The following is a 23,969-nucleotide window of genomic DNA, read 5'->3' as shown; positions in this document are numbered from 1 at the left end:
AACAAAAAGTTTGAAGAAATAAGTAAATCCGTGAGTGATACCCTGAGAAACCAAGAAAAAACAATCAAACAAGTAAAGGAAACAGTCCAAGAATTGAAAACTGAAATAAAGGTAATGAAGAAAACACAAAACGAGAACCGGCTGGATATGGAAAACCTAGGTAAACGAGCGGAGACTACAGAATCAAGCATAACCAATAGAATACAAGAGATAGAAGAACGAATCTCAGATTCTGAAGATACCATAGAGAAAATAAATGCTCTGGTCAAAGAAAACAGCAAATCCAACAAATTCTCTTCACAAAACATTCAGGAAATCTGGGACACAATAAAAAAACCAAATCTAAGAATAATAGGGATTGAAGAAGGAGAAGAACTGCAGATCAAAGGCCCAGAAAATATATTTAACAAAATTATAGAAGAAAACTTTCCCAATCTAAAGAACGATATTCCTATGAAGGTTCAAGAAGCATACAGAACGCCGAATAAACTGGATCAAAAAAAACGTCCCCTTGCCATATAATAATCAAAACACAAAACATTCAGATTAAAGAAAGAATATTAAGAGCTGCAAAGGAAAAAGGTCAAGTGACTTATAAAGGTAAACCTATCAGGCTTATACCAGGCTGTAAGGAGCTGCCAGGATGTCGCCTTGGCGAGATAGTGCTAGCGGTCCTACAGCCTGGAGGTATACAAAATCCTTTGATGTTGCCGCACAGGCCAGAGTGTTTTGGGGCCTTGTTTTGCATTTCAGAGCCTTGGTTCCCTGGCCTGTCCTGTGGCCTTGGGTCCAAGCAGTATGGCATCAACTAATCAGCATTCGAACCTCTCACCCTAGAAAAGCAGCTGCCTTTGGGTTTTTCGCTCTCTCTCGTCATCCCTTTTCCCCATTCCCCTTTTCAATCGAGTGCTCCAATAAATTGTGATTGAGAAGGATTCTTGATTTTGTGATCCTTCCTTCTTGCTGGACAAGAAGTGCGTGTCGCACCAGACTTCTCTATGGAAACCATGAAAGCCAGAAGATCCTGGATAGAGGTACTGCAGAAACTAAGAGACCATGGATGCAAACCCAGACTACTATACCCAGCCAAGCTATCGTTCACTATCAACGGAGAAAACAAAATAGTCCAGGATAAAAATAAATTTAAACAATTCGTAGCCACAAATCCAGCCCTACAGGAAGTAATAGAAGGAAAATCGCAACCCAAGGAATCCAACATTGCCATCACTGCCTACAATAACCCAGACATCTAGCGACCCTTCACAACCACAACTCAAAGAAGAGAAACACACAAACTCTACTACACACACACACACACACACACACACACACATGCAAATAATAAACGGAATCAACAACCACTGGTCATTAATATCACTGAATATTAATGGACTCAACTCACCTATAAAAAGGCACAGACTTAGAGACTGGATAAGAAAACAGGATCCAACATTCTGCTGTTTACAAGAAACACACCTCAACCACAGAAATAGACATCTACTCAGAGTAAAGGGTTGGGAAAAGGTTTTCCAAGCAAACAGACCTAAGAAACAAGCTGGTGTGGCCATTCTAATATCTAACAAAATTGACTTCAAACTAAAATCAATCAGAAGAGATGGAGATGGACATTTCATACTCATAACAGGAACAATTAATCAGGAGAAAGTCTCAATCCTGAATATCTACGCCCCTAATATAAAAGCACCCACTTATGTAAAAGAAAAACTTTTAGAACTCAAGGCAGTCATCAAACCACACACACTAATAGTAGGAGACTTCAACACACCTGTCTCATCAATGGACAGATCAATCAAACAGAAACTCAACAGAGAAATAAGAGAATTGCTAGAGGTAATGAATCAAATGGACTTAACAGATATCTATAGAACATTCTACCCAAAAAGGAAAGAATATACCTTCTTCTTTGCAGCTCATGGAACCTTCTCGAAAATTGACCACATACTTGGTAACAAAGCAAACTTACACAGATACAAAAAAATATTAGTAATCACCTGTGTCTTGTCGGATCACCACGGAATAAAGTTAGAATTCAATAACAATTCAAATTCCAGAAAGCCTACAAATGCGTGGAAGTTGAACAGTCAACTACTGAATCACCCATGGGTCAAGGAAGAAATAAAGAAAGAAATGAAAGTCTTCCTTGAATTTAATGAAAATAAAGACACAACATACTCAAACCTATGGGACACAATGAAAGCAGTTCTAAGAGGAAAGTTCATAGCACTAAGTGCCCAATTAAAGAAAACGGAGAAAGCATATATTGGAGACTTAACAGCACACCTAAAAGCGCTGGAAAAAAAAGAAGCAGACTCTCCCAGGAGGAGTAGAAGATTGGAAATAATCAAACTGAGGACTGAAATCAACAAAATAGAAACACAGAAAACAATCCAAACAATCAACGAAACAAAAAGTTGGTTCTTGGAGAAAATCAACAAGATTGACAAACCCCTAGCCAAACTAATCAAACGGCAGAGAGAAAACACTCGAATTAATAAGATCAGAAATGAAAAGGGGGACATAACAGACACAGTGTTAATTCAGAGAATCATTAGATCTTACTAAGAGAGTTTATATGCCACAAAGTTGGAAAATGTACAAGAAATGGATTGGTTTTTAGATAAATACCACTTACCAAAGTTAAATCAAGAGCAAGTGAACAATGTAAATAGACCTGTTAGTCGCGAAGAATTAGAAGCTGTTATCAAAAACCTCCGCACCAAAAAAAGCCCAGGACCAGATGGTTTCAATGCAGAATTCTACCAGAACTTCCAGGAAGAGCTAATACCTATACTCCTTAATGTATTTCACAATATAGAAACAGAAGAATCATTGCCAAACTCTTTTTATGAAGCTACAGTTACCCTGATACCAAAACCACACAAAGACACAACCAAGAAAGAGAATTACAGACCAGTCTCACTCATGAATATTGACGCTAAAATACTCAATAAAATACTGGCAAACAGAATCCAAGAATACATTAGAAAAATTATCCATTATGATCAAGTGGGCTTCATCCCAGAGATGCAGGGCTGGTTCAACATACGCAAATCTATCAATGTACTCCATCATATAAATAAACTGAAAGAAAAAAACCATATGATCATTTCATTGGATGCTGAAAAAGCATTTGACAAAATTCAACATCCCTTTATGATAAAGGTGTTGGAGAGATTGGGTATACGAGGATCATACCTAAATATAATAAAAGCAATATATAGTAAGCCGACAGCTAACATCAAATTGAACGGAGAGAAACTCAAAGCCATTCCACTAAAATCAGGAACACGACAAGGCTGTCCACTCTCTCCATACCTCTTCAATATAGTGCTTAAAGTTCTAGCAATAGCAATAAGACAACATAAGGGGATCAAGGGGATTCGAATTGCAAAGGATGAAGTTAAACTTTTGTTATTTGCAGACGATATAATAGTGTACATAAGCGACCCCAAAAACTCTACCAAAGAACTTCTACAATTGATAAACACCTTTAGTAATGTGGCAGGATATAAGATCAACTCCAAAAAATCGGTTGCCCTCCTATACACAAAGGATAAAGAAGCTGAGAGGGAAATCAGAGAAACATCACCTTTCATGATAGCCACAAATAGCATAAAATATCTTGGGGTAACTCTAACCAAGGAAGTGAAAGACCTATTTGACAAAAACTTTAACTCCTTGAAGAAAGAAATCGAGGAGGTTACCAGAAAATGGAAAGACCTCCCCTGTTCTTGGATTGGGAGAATCAACATAGTAAAAATGGCAATTCTACCAAAAGCAATCTATAGATTCAACGCAATTCCCATCAAAATTCCATCAAACTTCTTCACAGACCTTGAGAGAACAATAATCAAGTTTATATGAAAAAACAAAAAACCCAGGATAGCCAATACAATAAAGGAACTTCTGGAGGCATTACTATGCCTGACTTCAAACTCTATTACAGAGCAACAGTATTAAAAATAGCTTGGTATTGGCATAACAACAGAGAAGTCGACCTATGGAATCGAATAGAAGACCCGGGTATTAACCCACAAACGTATGAACACCTGATATTTGACAAGGGAGCTAAAGGCATACAATGGAAGAAGGAAAGCATCTTTAACAAATGGTGCTGGCATAACTGGATGTCAACCTGTAGAAGAATGAAAATAGATCCATATCTATCACCATGCACAAAACTCAGGTCCAAATGGATTAAAGACCTCAACATTAATCTGACCACTTTGAACCTGATAGAAGAGAAAGTGGGAAGTAGTCTACAAGATATAGGCACAGGAGACCAGTTCTTAAGCAGAACCCCAGAAGCGCAGACAATAAGAGAAGCAATGAATAAATGGGACCTACTGAAACTGAGAAGCTTCTGTAAAGCAAAGGACACTGACAGTAAGACCAAAAGGCTACCTTCCGACTGGGAAGATCAGACAAAGGTCTGATCTCCAAAATATACAAAGAACTCAAGAAACTAGACACTAAAACTCTAATTAACCCAATTAAAAATGGGGTACTGAACTGAACAGAAAATTCACAACAGATGAACTCCGAAAGGCCAAAAGGCACTTAAGGTCATGCTCAACCTCCTTAGCGATCAGGGAAATGCAAATCAAAACAACTTTGAGATATCATCTTACACCTGTCAGAATAGCCAAACTCAAAAACACCAATGATAGCCTATGCTGGAGCGGATGTGGAATGAGGGGAACACTCGTCCATTTTTGGTGGGAATGCAAACTTGTGCAGCCACTGTGGAAATCAGTGTGGCGGTTTCTCAGGAAACTGGGAGTCAACCTCCCTCAGGACCCAGCAATTCCACTCTTGGGGATATACCCAAGAGATGCCCTATCATACCACAAAAGCATTTGTTCAACTATGTTCATAGCAGGACTATTTGTAATAGCCAGAACCTGAAAACAACCTAGGTGCCCCTCAGTTGAAGAATGGTTAATAAAGGTGTGGAACATATACATATTAGAGTTCTACTCAGCGGTAAAAAACAATATCTTGAATTTTGCATGGAAATGGATGGAAATAGAAAACGCTTTACTGAGTGAGGTAAGCCAGACCCAAAAAGAGGAATATGGTATGTATTCACTCATATGTGGTTTCTAGCCATAATTAAAGGTCTTTGAGCCTATTATTCGAGATCCTAGAGAAGCTAAATAAGAAGGTGAACCTGATGAAAATCATGTAGCTATCTGCCTGGAGATTGGAAATAGACAAGAGTCCCAGGTAACCTCGGGTGCATAGGGGGGTTGGATGGTTGTTGGAAGGGGAGAGGGTTAGAGAGAAGGGAGTAGGGGAGGAATGGGGAAAGCTCGGTGGACTGGGATGGGGGGAGGGAGGAAGGATGGATAGGAGATCAGGGAAGAATATATTTCAACTAAGGGAGTCATCTTAGGGTTTACAGGAGACTTGATTATAAATGGGATCACAGGTTCAAGGAGATCCCCAGATTGTTCTCTGGAAAGAAGAGAGGGTGCCTGAAACAGCCTAGGCCCATAACCATACTGATGAATATTTTGCTTATCACCATAGAACCTTCATCTGGCGATGGATGGAGATAGGGACAGAGACCCACATTGTAACACTGGACTTAACTCCCTAGGTCCAAACGAGAAGCAGAAGGAAAGAGAACGTGACCAAAGACGGCAAGATCAGAGAGAACCTTCATCCCACGATGGATGGCAATACAGATGGAGACACACATTGGAGCACCGGACTGAGCCCCCCAAGGTCCAAATGAGGAGCAGAAGGAGGAAGAAAATGAAAAAGGAAATAAGGACTGCGAGGGATGTGATCACCCACTGATACAAGGGGACGGATCTAATGAGAGTTTACCAAGGCCAGTTGGACTGGGATTGAACGAGGATGCAATCCAACCAGATTCTCTGAATGTGGCCGGATTCTCTGAATGATGCTGGCCGGAGTCTTTCTGAAAAGCCATTGACAATGGCACTGGGACTTGTTTCCTCTGCATATACTGGATTTTGCGGATCCAGTCCGTCTGGACACTCACCTTCCTGGACCTGGAGGGAGGGGGGAGGAACTTGAACTTCCCACTGGGCAGGAAACCCTGACTGCTCTTAGGGATGGAGAGGGAGGAGGAGAGGGAGTGGGGGGAGTGGGAGGGTGTTGGGAGGAGGGGCGGAAATGGAAACTTTTATAATTTAATAAAATTACAAAAAAAACTATGATTATAAGGTAAAAAAAAACATGATTAATTCATCCTTAACCTTCCCATGTGTGTGGAGAGTGCTATTCATGTAATTGATTCACATATTACGTATTCATTTCTGGGAAATAACAGATTCTACTCTTCATAGCCAACGAGCATATCAGAACCCAATTCTCTCTGTGATGCTGTAATAAGTCAACTTGATCTTCTTACCTATACCCAATTTAGAATTTTCACCCTTTGTCGGTGCCGCTGCATTTTCATTCAGTACGTGGAGTTCCACTTGGTGAAGTACTTTGGTAGCTGCTTTTGCAAAGTTCTTTTTAGATTCACGTCCAATCAGTTCTCCCTTTCAAGAAATACAGCCAATTATATTGATTCTTATCAAAACTTAAGGAAGACGGAATGTAAGTTTTGCTGACCGGTACCAAAACCCAACAACATTAACCACTGCGCTGTGGGATGACTGGTACATTTTTACACTTGCTGCAAGTCCTTGACTGTAAGCTGAGGTACTGTAAATCTACTCCAAAGTTTTTCCATTTCCAGGACATCCTGTTGTGTAAACCTCAGTGGTAGAAGGTTGTCTTGGACACGTTAGAAGGGTAAGGCATTTCACAACATTCCATGTTGTTAATGAATTAGTTGCAGGTGTGACTCTTCCACAGATCACAACAGCAAAAATTACTATGTATGTATTTCCAACTTTTACCTGGGATAGAGGCCAAAGCAGACTGTGGATGAGAAGTGGTCTATAATAAAACTCATAATGAGTGAGTGGTGTGCTCAAACAAGAGAAAGACACAGCAAGGCAGACTAGATCATTTCCACACCCAGACATCGCTCCACTCACCCATATATCTGCTGGGCTGTCTATGATCCCTGGTTTTCTCACTGAAAAATTAATCACATTTAAATCAGATATGGGGAACACCACATCTTGTTCACATTCATTTCCCAATCACCATCAAGTTGGTGATTGTCCTGGTAGCTCTTCAGCCCATCTGTGTTCTTACTGTTGTGTTTGTTACAGTCTATTTGTTTGGCTTCGGTATTTTTTCAAGTATGAGAGAGCATATAGTTGCATGGGTAAGGAGAGGAGAGGATCTAAGAGAAGTTGTAGTAGGGGAAAGAACATGATAAAAATGTAATCTCAAAACGAAATAAAAGCATTATAAAGAAGTTGAAAATGTACTCTACAGTTGAATTTTTTGGTCTTTTCTTTCATAATATGTATGTAAATCGTCTTTGTTTATATTCCATGCCGTTCTCCTTTCATATAACTTCCTACTTTTAACCAAACCATTTGTTATTCCCAAGCCCTTGTTACTACTGTGTTGCATTTTTATGTCTGGCCTTAGATGAGCTTTTTACTATGTTAGGACTTTAGAAGGGGAAGAACTTTTGCTCTGCAGCTGTCTCTTCTGAACTGACACACTCTGTTCTGGAGAAGGCCCACTAAAACTGAGTAAGTAAACAAAATCCAAAAGCCTCATGAAGTTTACAAAACTTAGAAGATCCCCAAGTCTCCATCCCCATGGTTATATAAGCAGTAACGATTGCTGAGGGAAGAATATTCTCCAATCAGATCAGATGAACTGCCTTAAAAATGTGTTAAGGGAGATTCATGTCTGTAGTGAGTTGTAATCCCTACTTGTGGAGTCTCTGATATAGCTCAAATTAGTAACCACTCGACAACACTCTTGTAAGTAACTCTAGCAAACTCACTGGCTCAGTAAGTTAGATGTGCATAGAATCGTTTCTTTGATTGGTCTATATAAGTGTTCTATATAGATATTCTATGCAGGATGAATAGATAACCTGTCCCTATTATCCAGAAAACATTATGCGACACCAAAAAAACCAGAAATGACATGGAAAGCAACAGTTGTCTGTCACCTGTGTTGGACTGTAGGACATGTAACAGTGTCTGCTCTTTGTGAGGATGGTTGTCTGCAGAAGCAATTCCAATATGGCTACCTTTCCTTACATAGTAGGGCGTGGTATGCCTTTCTTCTGGGGTAGTGGTAGTGTGCTCCCTGTGAGGGAAGGTAGGATATGCAGCTGAGGGCTGATTGATTGACAGTGGAGTGCCTGTGGGAGGAAACACACAGTGGCCATCTTCCCCTTGGTATGTGGTGGCAGGCATCATTTATGATTGAAGTCCATCAAGCCATTTTAGGAAAGCCCACCAACCTGATGATGGAGTAGAAAATATATTACGATCATTGAAATTAGCATATGTTGGAGGAGGCCATAAGAAAACTGTGGCATCCATTGCTTAGCCTTTGTTGTGTGCAATTCAATCAGAAGTACCCTTTGAGTAACTGCTCAAAACTAAGAAGAGTATAAAGACAGCTGGATATGCGCTAGTGAAAAACCAAGCATGCTAGTTTCCTGTATTTCCAGCCTGGAAGGAAAGCCTTAGGAAAATAATTTACAAGTCTAGGCATGTTGAAGCATGATTGAATCTCAACTGGGGTGGTGGTAGAGGAGAGCCGTAAGTTTTCTGGAATACTGGGTTACCTATCAACATCATTCCTAGCTACAAAAACATTAAACACAGATCAAACATGAAACTATCTTGTCAGTAACCATGTAAATATAGTAGTAGGTCCTGCTTTCAATTCAGGGTCCGGATGAAAGTGTGTTTTTGAGAATCATCTTGACTGAACACTAGAGACAGATGCAGACAGGTCAGTGAACTCACGTCTAGACTGTAATCATAGAAAATGTGCAAAAGTAGGTATATTTACTATTTTATTCTACTAAATTCTGGAATAACTTGCTATTTAGCAATGTGTAGGTAGCATAGTAAACTCTGTTGCTATTCCTATTTATAGATGATGCATTTTAGTTCACACTGTGGTCAAAATTGAGTTGCTAAAGAGAATATACCAGCACTAAGAAGGGGAAGTACATGTAATGTCGCAATTGTAACCAAGAAGTTACATGCAATTGAAACCTGCCAGGGAAGGGAAAAGCAGTTTTCTGTTTTCTCCAATGGAGTATCACATTCTTGTGTAAGACCCATATGTAGATAGAGTTGGTCAACACAAAACACACTATATAATTTGGGTGTGAGAGAGAGACAGAGAGACAGACAGGCAGACAGACAGAGAGAGAGAGAGAAAGAGAGAGTTTTGTTTCATTTCATGCTGCTATGTCATGATATATTGTTCTCTTTTCTTTTTTTAAGGCAGGCTTTCTCTGTGGCTTTAGAGTCTGTACTGAAACCAGCTCTTGTAGACCAGGCTAGACTCAAACTCACAAAGATCCACCTGCCTCTGTCCCCCTGTGCTGGGACTAAAGGCCTGTGCCATCACTGCCCAGCATGATAGAAGTTTTAGTCTTGGTTTTTGTTCTGATTTATTACTGTTTCTGGAAAGATAAATGGGGGAGACCTGCAGTTAGGAAAGTAGGAAAGAGAGGAGGACCTGAGAGAAGTTGGGGAAGGGCAAACATAAAAATTTATTGTATGAAAAAATTTAATAAAAAATTTTTTAAATTGTCCACTAAAACCAGTTTGTAAATGGAAGCACTACCTCTTCACACGGCATCATCTAGAGCATGATATTCTGTGTAACCTGAGCAGTAAAATACATTGTGAATCTTGAGAAGCTGATTGGCCATTAAGGAGTTGCACATGAAGGAAGGTTTGGGAGCATTAGTGTGAACTCAAGGGGTTTACTCTGCATCCAGAATGGCATGTGAATTGCATTTGATATTAGTGCAAGATAAAGAAGCTGTGAAGTTCTGAAGAAAATCAGAGATTTTCCAGTTTTAGAACTAGGAAAGAATTTTTGTACTGGAGAAAAATTTGGAATGTTTCAATTTGGAAGTGGTTATTCGATCACATGGATTAGTTGGCATTGCATTGCAAAAGATGATATACAGCAAAGGAATGATGGATGAAGGTACAAAAATAACTCTAGTATTCCAGCCAATGGAGGCATAGCTGTCACAAGCTCCACCCACCCACCTTCTTTAGCATAATGGAAAAAATATATGTACAGTCTTACCATAACACTCAGGACTATCAACATCAATAATGCCAGCAACCCAATTGAAGATGGGATATTTTACTATGCAACTGCATATGTAAGTACCAATTTTATTTTTACAGTATGACACATCTTTGCACACCAGTGGCTCCAATTGACACTCATTAATATCTGTAAATGAAGAAAAGTTATTAGCTTTTATTTTTATAGAATGTACTTGTTTCCTGTAGAGTCTCTACAGCTAGATTTCATTTGTAAATTTACCAAATAATATCCTTTGTTCTTTGTTACAATAAATCAATACGATAAAGGTAACAGTTCTCCTTGAATTAATTTATAAACAACACAATTCTCCTGCAGAAACTGTTTTTATTATGTCTCCGAACATATAACAATAGCAATTTAAGGAAAGAATGTCTTATTTTGACTAGTGCGTAAGTGTGGGAAACAGTCCTTGACCACAAGAAGGCACAGCCACAACTATGCACATTGCAGAAGTAAGCAGGCTGAAGAGAGAAACGAATACTGGTTCTAAGATGTTTTTCCCTTAGTTGTCTTTCTGCTTAGTCTGTAATTTAAGTCTATGGCGTTCTGCCATTCATGTTCATGGCGCATTGTCCTTCCTCATTTAAGATTCACTCTAAGGATCCTCACAGGTATGCCCACAGGCATTATTCCAAATCCAGTCAAGTTGACAGTGAAGAATAATTGTCACAAATATCAATAAGAACATGCATGTATTTTGTAGAGTAACACTCCCAAATAGTAATATCCAGAAAGACTATGAGGTCTTCTAGGCATTGAAGTATCCTATATAATGCTTAGAATGATGTTGAGGTACTACTGAAAGAATAAAAAAATGAATAGTGGACTAGATTATAATATGAGAAATAGATTCTAGGGCAAGGTGATGGTGGCAGTAATTTCTCTAATATAATATCACAACTCCAAAGAGAGAATTCTTTTGAATTTTACTACTGAATTCAGTAGCTTCTTTTAATCCTGATTCAAGTAGTTTGTTAAATTGACTTAAAACATACAAGTCAGCAGCAAGGTAATGGTAGTGGTTTAAATAATAAATGATCCCTACAGGTTCAAATATTTGAATAATCATCTTTGTTGGTATCACTCTTTAAGAAGACTGTTGGAGAAAGAATATCAGTGGGGTCTGCCTTTGGGTGTTTGTAGCCTTGTCACACTTCCTCCTAGATCCTTGGGATTCTTGCGTGTACTTGAAATGTGATAGAGGATCTCTGACTGCCTCATAATATTGCTTTCCACCATTGTGTACTTTGTCCCTGAAACCATAAGCCTTAACAAACACTTTATTCCACGAGTTACTTTTGGTTGTGTCATTTATAACAGCAACAAAACTATGACAAAAGTTGTGGGGCTAAAGACACGGATCAGAGTTTAGAGCACTGGCGACTCTTGCAGAAAACTCAAGTACAATTCCCAGACTCCAAATTGCAGCTTAGAAACATTTGTAACTATCGTCCCAATGGAGTGGGTCTATTGCCCTCTTCCAATTTCCATGGGCGCTACATAAATATGGTACAAAGAAATACATGCTGAAAAACACCCCTATACATAATATAAAACAATAAATGAAGCCGAAACTAGGAAGTGGAGTTAGTATTGTGATTGACCTGACCATTCTTTCCTTTTGAGGAAGATGGAAAACCTGGTTGACTCTGTACGTGGAGCTTTATTAACTATTATTGAAGGATCTCAAAATGCAATCATTAAAGATAGTCATCAGTGTGGCTATAGGTTAAGGCCAGTTCAGGCACCCTCTCCTCTACTGCCCACGGAACTAGTTGGGGAAATCCTGAGATGGATGGAGATAGAGACAGGGATACACATTGGAGCACTGAACTGAGCTCCCAAGGTCCAAATGAGGAGCAGAAGGTGGGAGAACATGAGCAAGGAAGTCAGGACCTCGAGGGGTGCGTCCACCCACTAAGACAATGGGACTGATTTAATGGGAGCTCACCAAGGCCAGTTGGACTGGGACTGATGGAGCATGTGATCAAACTAGACACTCTGAATGTATGTGACTGACAATGAGGGCTGACTGAGAAGCCAAGGACAATGTCACTGAGTTTTTATTCTACTACATGGGCTGGCCTTGTGGGAGCCTAGTCTGTTTGGATGCTCACCTTCCTAGACCTGGATGGAGGGGGGAGGGCCTTGGACTTCCCACTGGGCAGGGCACCCTGACAGCTCTTAGGACTGGAGGTGGAGGGGGAGAGTGGGAGGGAAGTGGGAGGTGGGGAAGAGGTGGAAATTTTTTTTAGATTAATTATTTTATTTATTTATTTATTTATTTATTTATTTATTCATTTACTTATAAAAAATTTTCACTTCCTCCCCTCCTCCCAATACCCTCCCATTCCCCCCACTCCCTCTCCTCCTCCCTCTCCAGTCCCAAGAGCAGTCGGGTCCTCCTGGCACAGAATTGAACTTAAAAACAAGTTACTAATTTACTTATCAGAGAACATTGCAAGGCAGCACAATGCTGAATCCATACCTAGTTATTACTCATTATCTCACTCACTTCTATAAGGAGAACCAGAAAGTGGGGCAGAAAAAAGCTTAAAGTGTGTATTATGGAGAGATAAGAATCCTAGAAAATAAAATAAAAACACTTTAACCCAGAGACTAATAGACAACTTATTTCCTGCTGAGGTCTCCTGTGCCTCAGGCTTCTAATGTCCTCATCACTTCCTGCATTATTGACACGCCCAATATTCACCAGAAAAGAGACTGTGAATATTGAAGCTTAGAAGCATCAAGGTTAGACCTCTCGCTCTGCACTCGAAAAATGGAAAGGAGCCCCGAGGACAAGGCTACAACCAGCTACCAAAATTAGGGAGAAAAAAGAAGGTCCAAGGAGCTTCTGCTCCTAGGAAGCATATCAATTAGGTTGCAACTGTGATCCATGGAGGAAGAGGTCTATCCTAAACTAGCAACCAAACCTGGCAAAGAGAGAGGCCAGTAGGATTTGCCTGGGAGACAGAGACAGACAGATCTCTGTGAGTTCAAGAATAGCCTGGTTTACAGAGGGAATTCCAGAACAAAGATATACAGAGAACCTGTCTCAAAAAGCCAAAAGATAAAAGGAGAAGTAAAAGAAAAAGAGGTTGAAATAAAGTCACATAAAGATGGAAAATACACAGAGAATCTTGATACTGTTTGATATTATGCTCTCTTTAAATTGTTTAAATGCTGCTGAAGGAGCAAGAGCTGCTAAAAGATATTTGCTAATAAATGCTGCAGAATTAATCCAAGATAGATATTTTGAAAATACCTTGGCTTCAAAATTGAAGTCAAAAGGTATGTTACTTTGGAGAAGAGATTTTGCTTTTGTTTCCACAGAAGACGAGAGACTCTGCATTTATTCAGAGTTAAGAAAAATCAGCTTTGATCAAGGTAGACCATCTGAGAAATCTCCAGCAGGAATAGATGGCCCAGATGTCTGAGTTCTTCATCCAGAACAGATTCAAGACTGCTGCCTGAGATGATCAAGACTCACAGGATACTTCAGTCAGTACTTGATCATAACTCAAAATTTTCTTTAGGTCCCCATAAGATTATCAGTGCTCCCAACCAGCTGGAAGTAGCCTGGAATACTATGTCCATTCCCAAAAAATGGACGATGGAAATTTTCCTTTCTTTAAAAAAAAAAAAAAGAGGGGGAAGTGGTGTGGGAGAATTGTCTGTATTCTGTCAATCATGTTTTAAATAAACACTGACTGGCCAGTCAGGAGGTGTAGGCAGGAAAACCAGACAGGAAATGGGAATGATGCAAGGAGAGCAGGAGAATTCTGGGAAGGAGGAAGCTGATTCCTCCCACTCCTGCCCAGATCACCGAAGCAACAGAATGTGATCTGCCAGCTGAAAAAAATACTGAGCCACATGGCTAAAATAGATTAGAAAAATGAGTTAATCAAGATGTAAGAGTTAGCTAATAAGTTGCCTGACCTAATGGGCCAATCAGCTTTATAACTTATGGAGATCTCTGTGTGATTTTTCTTTTGGGGCTAAACAGCTGTGGGGAACCAGGCAGGACAGAAACCCCCAACAAACAGGTCCCCCTCTTGTTACAGCCATGAAGGTAGCAGCTTTGGAGTCATGAATAGTACAAGAATGAGGGTGTTTTACACCCTTTTTCTGTGGCTTCAGGGATCTCTTGGGGGCAGGCAAAGTGTGCCAGGACTTGCATTCATGAGAGAAGGCTTTGGAAGCCTACTGTGTGCATTTGTAAAGGTGAAACCTGGATTGTGGTGGAGGTCTCAAGGTGTTGGAGTTAGCAGAGTTATGAGATACCTGCCAAGAAGGGCTTCACACAAGGAGTGGAAACAGCTCAAGAAGGAGAGAGATTTATGTTCCGGCAACAAACCCAGAGGAGCAGAGTCATCTAAGCAGAGTTATCTAAGCCTCGGTAACTAATGGCTCAGATACCATGTATAGAGCTGCAGCATTTGAGGCTTACCCTGTTGTGCTTCACTTGCTTTGGTGTGATCTTTCCTCACTAAGCCCCCATTACTCCCCTTTGGAAAGGTAATGTATGCTCTGTGCCATCATATGCATGAAGCATATAATTTGTGCTTTCCTTTTACAAGGATCACTTTAGTCTCAGAGTAGAATTTTAACTTTGGTTTTGAATACTGTCAAGACTGTGAGAGACTAAAGAGACATTTAAAGTTGGTCTAAATGCATTTTTTTCACATGAAATAGCTGGGAACCTATGGTAGCCAGGGTATCAAATATAACAGTTTAAGTAAAATACTGCTCCCCATAAGCTAAGGATTTTGAGCAATTTATCCCCTATTGTGAATACTGATCCTATAGGTTATATGAAACGTATAATGTACAGCTTTGCTGGAAGAAGTACACTGCTGAGAAAGGTCTCTGAAGGTTTATAGCCTTCCCCTATAAACCTTCTTGTTCGTTTGCTCATTTTCCTATTTGTGGGTGAGATGTGAATCTTCAGGATATTCTGAGATACTGTTAATATCTCAGTCAGATATGGCTGACTACTTGTAGTACTTATTATCATATCAAAACACATGCTGTCCTCTAGGCTCCCTAAGTGTCACAAAAACCTGTTACACATTTCAAAGTTCATGCCAGCATCCTTCTCACCTCCATTACCCTAAGTCCCCTCCAGTTTATAGGTTACCCCAACAGCTACTCATTCTCCTTAAAGCCCTGCCTCTCTCTCTGCTTTGCTCTAACTTCTCTCACTATGTTTTCTCGATTCTTCTTCTACTGTTATTCTCCTCTCTCCGGGACATAGCCCTTGCCAGGTTGAGTCTCCTGGCCATGTTAAGTCTACATTCTCTCTCTGATCGCAAATCTTCCAGATGTCTCTGGCTATTTTCTCATGTCTACAATAAAACTTTCCTCTTAACCATAAAATAAAGCAGCCATGTTGTCTGTTTATGCAGAGTTCTGATATCTATCCCCATCATTTTAGACTCCTTTCCTGGAACCATAAACCAAAGCAAACTATTTCTTCTATAAGTTACTTTTAGTCATGGTGTTTATCCCATTAACAAAAAATACCTAACAGAAGAATAAAGTTAGAATAAGTGAGCTCATTATTAGAAATTGGTAAGGCTGAGATTGAAAGAGAATACTCCTTCCTGACACAACACTCATACTTTCTCAAGAGATAGGTGGGAAAAGAGTGAAGCATCAATATTTACATATCAAAGAATACATTGTATATTAAAGAATTCTCTTTCCAGCAGGGATATATTTAAGAAAATAGTGTGGTAGCCAAGAAAAGATTAAGGAATTCACCAAGAAAGTATATGTTATATAAATGACCTACAAAGGACCAGAACTGATTTTTAGAAAAAGAAGAGCGAACTTCTGTCTTTGCTAAGTTTACCAGTCTAGTTATACCTTTAGGAGCACTATGGGCTTTTCTCTTTATAAACTAACTCTCTTGCTCACACTGTCCATATGCGCTGCTTCAACTCCAGGACATAAGAACCTAGGAATCACAGAATCACAGCAGGTTTCCCCAGGATTGTTATTTCTTCCCATAAGACATGACCAGTCCTTCTTCATGTCCATTTTCATTGCTGGCAGATACAGAGTTATCTTTAAGAGAGGGACTGAATAATCATCAGTTTTAATTGTCAAACTGATGCAATTTAGAGCTAGAGTTGTGGCCATGAGTTTTGTCAGCATGACAGAAGGTAGTAGAATGGCCGGGGAAGGGTGTCTTAATGAGAGAAATATTGTGGATGCTGTTGGCCTGTGGGCATGCTTGTAAGGGATGCCTTATATTGAGTTAACTGAGGTGGTAAGACTTCCCACCCTGTATGTGAACAGAACTCTTCTTTGATCTGGGCACAAGACTGAGAGAAAAGGAGCTAGCTGCTTCATATCTGGCCTCTACCCATTCATTCTGCCTCTGTTCATGACTGTGATTGTGAATAGCTGTTTAACATTTCTCCCCCTTTATTTTCTACAGTGATGGACTATAATCTGGCATATAGAGCTAAGATAAAAAAAATGAAACTAATAAAGATGACTACAGACCAAAGATTCCTTGATCCAAAGAGCCACATGAGTCCTGTGTGTCCAAAGAGTGTAATGTGAATATACTTTTTCAATACTTTTCTTTTGTCAATGACTCTTCTAAATGTCTCTGAAATCTATATGACATATCAATGTTTGATCAAGGAGCATAAGAATTTTTAATAACTATTAAACTAAAACTTTATGTTCTTTAGGTTTTTATCAATGTGGAACAACAAAGGGGTTTTTTTTTTGAAAGAGGAACCTCAATTGAAAAAATGCTTCCACGGATTTTTCAACTGTTGTAAAGAGGTCTTATGACAAAGGAAACTTAAAAATGAAAGCAATTGACTGGGGATTTATCATGGCATGAAGCGTGGCAGCAGATCAGCACACATGGTGCCAGGACAGTAGCTGGGAGATTACATCTCATTTGATCTACAGGCAGGAGGCAAAGAGAGGACTACCTGGGAGTATCATGAGCTTGAAAACCTCAAAGCCTACCCCTAGTGTCAGACCTCCTTCAACAAACCACAACTCCTAATCCTTCTCAAATTATTCCACCAACGGGGAACCAAGCTGGTAAATATATGAGCCTATGAAGACAGTACTCATTCAAATCACCATATTGAGTAAGCCATGAAGAACAATACAGTAAGCAGCACTCCTCCGTGGTTTCTGCTTTAATATCTATGTCCAGTCTCTAGCCTTGAGTTCCTGTCCTGACTAGCCTCTGTCTCAGAATGTTACCTAAAAGTGTAGGCTGAAAGAAACACTTTCTTTCCCAGGTAACCTAGAGTGTTAACCACAACAACAGAAAGCAAATGCGGACAGGCTTCCTTACCTTCACATCTCACGTGGGGCTCAACTATTATTCTATTACCAGGTTCTGACCAGAATCCATTTTTACAAATACAGTGGGAGCTGTTATAACAGGCGGCATTCTCACTGCATTGAGGGCAGGATGCTGCAGGGAACACAGAGTACATTTATGAACTGCCTCATGTCCTTAGGGAGATCTCTTTTGTATCCGTTCCACTTATTAATATAAATGCTCACAGTGCCTTCCCATATCCATATTCTTACATAAATTTCTATTTTCCAAACTGTCACATCTCAATTAGGAGAACTTATGTTTCTTTTCCTGTGAGCTTTCTTTAGTCATCATGGCCTCATTGATCAGCTAAGGACAAGCTGATAATGCCTTCCCATTAGGAGTAGCTCCTTACATCAATGACTGACAGGAATGAGTCTACAAATACTTGTCTTCAAGAGGTGTAGAGATGCCTCTGTTGCTAATTTAAATCAGATTTCAAGTAATATTTATGTGTAAGTATGATGACCTGAGTTCAAAACATGTTTCACAATGCCAGCAATGAAAAAGTTTAGGTAAAAAATGTAGGCTGGCATCTTTCAGTTCTGTAACTTTGAGTCAGCTCCTCCTCTAGAGAACTAATTATTATGTGTAGATTTCATCTTCTTCATAATTATGGCATCTTATCATAGCGATGTCATGAACATCAAATGCAATTGCATGTGTAATTATCCAGCTAAGTGCTGGAAACAAAATGGTGAAGATGGAGATATTAGAAATATGCAATGGTGCTTAAAATAAAATCATAAAATGTTTCACACTTAACAGTGACCCATTCACTTCCAGGAAATAAGATTCCATACCCTTTTATCTTTTCCCCAGGCTTTATCCATGAATAGACTCACCTGAAACATTCTGCAGTTGTGAGACTGACCAGACCAGCAGGATACCAAGAGCTGAAAAAGAAAGAAGAGGAAATAATCTAATTGGGTTCCTTTGGGGCTCTGGCTCCGCTTGGGAGTGTTATGGGCTTTACTAGTCCCATAGATAAGACTCTTGTACTTAGGCACATCAGTTCACTAGAGTAGTGATAGCGAATTGTGACGAGCGTGAAAATACTGAAGGAGAAAAGTACATCCTGTTGACCAGTGGATGTTCCTTCAAGACTTGCACACAGATATCATACTCACAATCTTTGTTCTATGATTATGGGGTCTCTCTTTCCAGCACAAGCCTCTAAACCCACATTTTGTATGAATCTAAATCTAATAGCCATGAAAAAAAGCACAATGTAAAAAGAATTCATATCTTTGGTGACTTTTCTGTTTGAATCTGTTTTTATTATTCTCAGAAGGAGAAGTATACCAGCTGATTTTTGTCGACTCAATGCAAACCTGACATAGCTTGGAAGAGAGGATCTTTACTGAAGTACTACTCCATCTGTAGACAACAACCTGGGTGTTTTCTGGATTAGTAACTGATGTGGAAGGGTCCAGGACACTGCTGGCAGTGTCACCCCGGGGAGGGTGGTCCAGGGTTGTGTAAGAAAACCAGCTGACCAAGCCATGGGAACAAGGCAGTAAGCAACATTCCTCTTTGATCTCTTCATCATGTCATTATTTGTGTTCTTGCCTTCTTTATAAGAATTGCAATTATAAGCTAACATAAATCCTCTCTTCCCCAGGTTGTTTATTTTTACAACAGCATCAGAAAGCAAACTAGGACAAGAATCTAATAAAAATCCAAAGAAATCACTACCTAAGTCTACCTTGGTGATCCAATTAGTTTAATTGAAATGACTCCCAGGAGCATGTGTGAGGTCTGACAGGCACATAGTCAGCTGAAGGACAGGTGTGCCACCAAAGAGTTTCTTTCCCAGTGCAGCATCCACTACTGCTCATTTGCATCTTGGAAAACAGGCAACAAATAAGCCCCATCAAACTTATCTCTATAAGAATGTTAGTGATCTAATGTTGTGGAAGTATTCGGTGAGCATCCACATGGGCTCTGATTCAAATGTTCCAGATGTGTGTCATGAAAAGAGGACAGAGTTACACAAGAAGGTGAAGTTGATTTCTACGCATTATTTTATATCATCCAAGAGCACTGAGATGTTAGCGTTCTACCATGTAATCACGTGTAATTAGTAAAACAGAGTGGTATGCAGATAATTTGAAATGCTCTACATTTTGTATGTATTCAGTCTCTATTCTAGTTTGCTTCAGAAATGTGGTTCATCTTCACTCACATTGAACACATTCCATGTGGTCATGTGATGCATGTGGTTTATGGGTACAGTGTACACAGCAGACATGTAACTTGCAGTGGTGTTGCTATTCTCAGGGGGATCAATGAAAAATAGGAAAGCATAGACTATGTGTGTTGGACTGCATACTTTCTAACTGATACAAAAAGCCTCACACACCATTTCACAAATGTCACAAGAGCTACGTCTCCTCCTTCCTGGGACCAGACATTTCCAGATAACAGACCCCCCAAGTAGAGAATGACTAAAGCCAGAAACATTCCATCGTGCACTAAAGAAGCCCAAGCTATTCCATACGCCCCTTATACAGGTCTGTACTCAGGACCTTTCCTTCACCCACACAAGCAAAAACTAAGCCTCTAAGTCTAACTGAAGTGTCCTGCTCCTGGATCTATTCCCCTGGGCACAACATTTTCTTCTCCCCACTCTCACATTGGATACCTTCCATTCATTAATTCTGTATTCTGTGAAGTAGGTGAAACCCCTATTTCACATTTCCACTCACCTGGATCCCTAACAAACCCTTTGCCTAAACACTGCTCTTTCTGTGTCTCTCTCAAACCCCATTTCTCCTCCCTCCCAAAATCCTACCAAGTTGGACCCTGAAAATCAAAGGACAGTAGCATATTGGGACTGAATAGCCAGATTCTGTAGATATCTGATTTTGCTGACATGTTTTTGAACAGACATTTGTACTGTTCGTGAAAGCAAATGTTAGAGTTAAAAGGAAAGTGATGGTTAAGAATGTGATGTTGTAAACCTTGAAGAAGATAAATAAGAGGGATTGCAGCTAAGTGTGAGATAAGCAAGCTGGCCAGATAAGAGGAAGTAGAGTGCTCTGGGAAACGGAAAACCAGCCCTGCAGGGCCCAGATGACTCTGGCGGAATCCCCCTGATTCACTTCCCTTTCTGAGGAACGTAAGCAAGGCTCTGTGGCCATCTAATCTATACTTACATCTAATTGCAGCAGACTAAATTCTGGATAAGGACAGCTTCTAAAATGTCTCCAGCTATTCTAAGAAGAATACCGCTCCAGCCAGCCTCACAGAGAAGGAGCTAAGCCTTGGGTAAACAAGAGACCCCACAACTACTCTTGGCACCTCTGATGAGAGGTAGCCACCCATGTTCAGCCAAGACAACAGTCCATTGAAACTACAAGCCAACCACATAAGTATGAAAACAAATAGAGGGTAGATTAATTGATGGATAGTTCAATTGACAAAGAGCCATGCCAAGATTGAGAGTTAGCTGATTAAGCAAAACCCAATGGATGATATGATGCCTGATTGTGGTTATCAAATAGAGAAAGAGAACCTGAATTGAAGAATTTTCTTTATTACTTTGACCTGAGGACATGAATGTAAGGCATTTTTTGATTGGTAGTTTGCACTGCATGGCAAATAGGAAATAAATATTCATCTTCAGGTGAAGCGTGCCTCCATCATCATAGGGCGTTTAATGGTGATTTTAATATTCATACTCACCTTCCTGTCTGTTATGACCCTTCCTATAAGACAGAAAAATCAAAAGTGGGGCAATTACAGAGAAGGAAGAGGGCCAAATTGAGTAGACAAGGGAGTTACAAACAAAATACAAAACTATTTGTTATACTGTAATGTACAATTAATAATTTTTATCTCATTTTTATGTCAGATCCAAAAACATTTTGCACAGTTTTGAACACTGAATGTCTATGATGATGATGAAAATTTTATGGATTTATATTTTCACTTAAATCTGTGAGCTTATCTGACAGTTTACTTTTCTGTGTAAAATGTCAGCTTTTGCTGAAAGTTTAAGTGTGTTCACTGTGCCTTTCATTTCCACGGATACTTATAGGCAATGTGTGAGGAATCTTAAACCAAAAAATGCAGAACAGAGATTAAATAGCACAGACACAAAACACTGTTGAGGGAGAAATTGACAATTATGGGTAAGTAAGAAACGATACAAGTAAGCAAAGCCACAGGAGATGAGAGAATCCTTTTCCACTTACCTGTGGCATGCAGCAGGCAGCTGATTCCCATATCTCCAGTTGCCACCATCAGAGATCTGAGAATCTATTCAACAGGGCTGGGTGAGAGGTCCTAGAATGAATGATTGAATCTATAAACAGTAATCTCTTGGTGATCAGAGAAACTTAGAAGACAAGCAATACACATCAAACTCATTGACTTTTGCCTCTTTTCATCAACAATCTTGAGGGAAATAACAGTAAAAGATGGCCAGAGTAACACTGGCTGGGGCACAAATGCTTTCTCCAAGAATCAGAATTCTATGTAGCTCAGTTCTGTTGAGGTTTAAAACCCAGTTCACACAGTGATGACTCCAAAGAAAGGTTATTCTAACACTAACTGCTGCTATTGCCTTTCAGGTTTTCACAACAATTACATTCATTTTGTGGTGGGCAATATTACGTTTACAGACGACCCTGCATAGTGAAATAATGTGAAACACAGAGTACGTATTGCTTCACAGCTGCATCGGTTTCTGTGAGTTCACTTACGGCCCTTTTCTGTAGCTGGGAATATACTATGCATAGGGTTTCTCCGTGTGGCTTTGGAACTTGTCCTGGAAATCCCTTTGTAGATCAGACTGGCCTCAAACTCACACAGAACCTCCTGGCTCTGACTTCCAAGTGCTGGCATTAAAGGTGTGCACCACCATTGCCTTGTTCAAGATTTTATTTTTTAATTATTAATTTTACATTTTCTTTATTTCAAAAAGTGTACAGCCTGGGCCTGAGAACATGGCACTCTGTTAAGGAGTGCTTCATGTGCAAGCAAAAGGAGCTAAGTTGGCATTCCTAACATCTATGTAAAAATACGGGGACAGCTACACATGCCTGTAACTCCAGCAGTGGAAGGTGAAGAAAGTTGGATCTTTTTGGCCAGTAACCCTAGACAAAATGTCAGGTTCCCACTTTCTATAGTAATACTGTCGCAAAGGAATAAAGAGGAGAGTGAGTGAAGTCAACTGACACTCTCTTCTGGTTTCTGTGTGAGCATGCACAACTATACACATGTACACACTCAAAAGCATGTAGCACATATGCGTACACAGACACACACAGACACACACATGTACACAGACCCAAGTGCAAGGAAGAAATAAAAACAAATAATAGACAACAAAGGCCATAAAACTCATCAGTAGTGCACTCTTTTTGCAATTTGGGGAGTTCTTTGTAGTTCATGGCTGCTGAGTGAAGAAGAGTCACTGTTCTTCGGGAATGTTGCCACTGGCAGATTGTCTATGCTTCAGAATAGAACTTTGTATTCAAGGACATGTATGTATAATTAATTCTAGGCTCTGTGAGTTATTAAACACACAAGAATAGGATATGAAGTTGGAGGAGTACATGAGAGTGGAAGTCTGGAAGGGGTGATTGGAAGGTGGACGTGATCAAGACATTTTGTGTGTACATGTATAAACTCTGAAAGAATAAATCCAAAATTAAAATGCATGCTATCTTCAAAAAGGAGTTACAAATATTTACATTCATTTTATATTCATGGGGTAATTCATTAAGATTCTTTATATTGCGGTTTATTTGACTATTTTAAAGAATGTATTAATATGTATCTGTGACTAAAAGGTGCCTTGTGCTTTTGGTGATATATACTTTCTTTCAGGTGATTTTACCAAGATTTGCTTCAAATACCTCTGTACTGGTGTGTTTTCTAAAGAAACAAGAAATAAAGAGGAAACAAAATTGTACAGGACTTAGTCACTTTTAAAGTTATTTTGGGAGAGACATTATACTATTATCTTTAAACATACATATATTTGAAATTTTACAGGATAAAAAATGGTGTGGGTGGGTATAGATGAGAGAACAAATTCATACCAATAAGTTAGTATTTAATAATCTATCAATACCAAAGGGCAGAAGTTTGCATGCTAACACATATATGAAGCAGAGAGAATGATCAGGTAATGTCAACATAGTATACAAAATCAGAAACTGTTAGATAGATCAAAGATATTATGAGTGGTTTGGTATAAAGGAAGCTAAGACAGATTGTATTTTAGAGGATTGCTTCATTAGAATTATCGTCGTAACGCACAGCCTGGCCTGGGTCCTAAAGGGAGTCAGGCTTCTCAGTTATGGATGACAAAGGGACTTGTTTGTTCTTACATGAT

General features: G+C 39.5%; 1 protein-coding gene across 4 annotated transcripts in view; it reads right to left on the bottom strand.

Moving 5' to 3' along the window:
* Nucleotides 1-23,969, bottom strand: part of LOC146893994 (adhesion G protein-coupled receptor E4-like) — an 83,538-nt gene that overhangs the window by 27,322 nt on the left and 32,247 nt on the right. For 3 of the 4 annotated variants that reach the window (XM_087909457.1, XM_087909459.1, XM_087909458.1), the window contains 7 exons: nucleotides 21,820-21,910; nucleotides 18,463-18,513; nucleotides 17,588-17,710; nucleotides 10,219-10,371; nucleotides 8,096-8,290; nucleotides 7,050-7,090; nucleotides 6,410-6,545 (listed from right to left, as the gene is read on the bottom strand). In XM_087909457.1, the coding sequence (XP_087765583.1) occupies nucleotides 6,410-6,545; nucleotides 7,050-7,090; nucleotides 8,096-8,290; nucleotides 10,219-10,371; nucleotides 17,588-17,710; nucleotides 18,463-18,513; nucleotides 21,820-21,868 (748 nt within the window). In that variant the 5' untranslated portion in view covers nucleotides 21,869-21,910. The remainder of the gene's footprint in view (nucleotides 1-6,409; nucleotides 6,546-7,049; nucleotides 7,091-8,095; nucleotides 8,291-10,218; nucleotides 10,372-17,587; nucleotides 17,711-18,462; nucleotides 18,514-21,819; nucleotides 21,911-23,969) is intronic. The other variant, XM_087909460.1, reaches the window with a different exon arrangement.

The sequence above is a fragment of the Myodes glareolus genome, chromosome 8 (genome assembly GCF_982192425.1).
Source record: "Myodes glareolus chromosome 8, mMyoGla1.1, whole genome shotgun sequence".
Taxonomy (NCBI): Eukaryota; Metazoa; Chordata; class Mammalia; order Rodentia; family Cricetidae; genus Myodes; species Myodes glareolus.
Note: the sequence above shows the minus strand (reverse complement) of the source record. Positions and strands in the feature narration are given on the sequence as shown.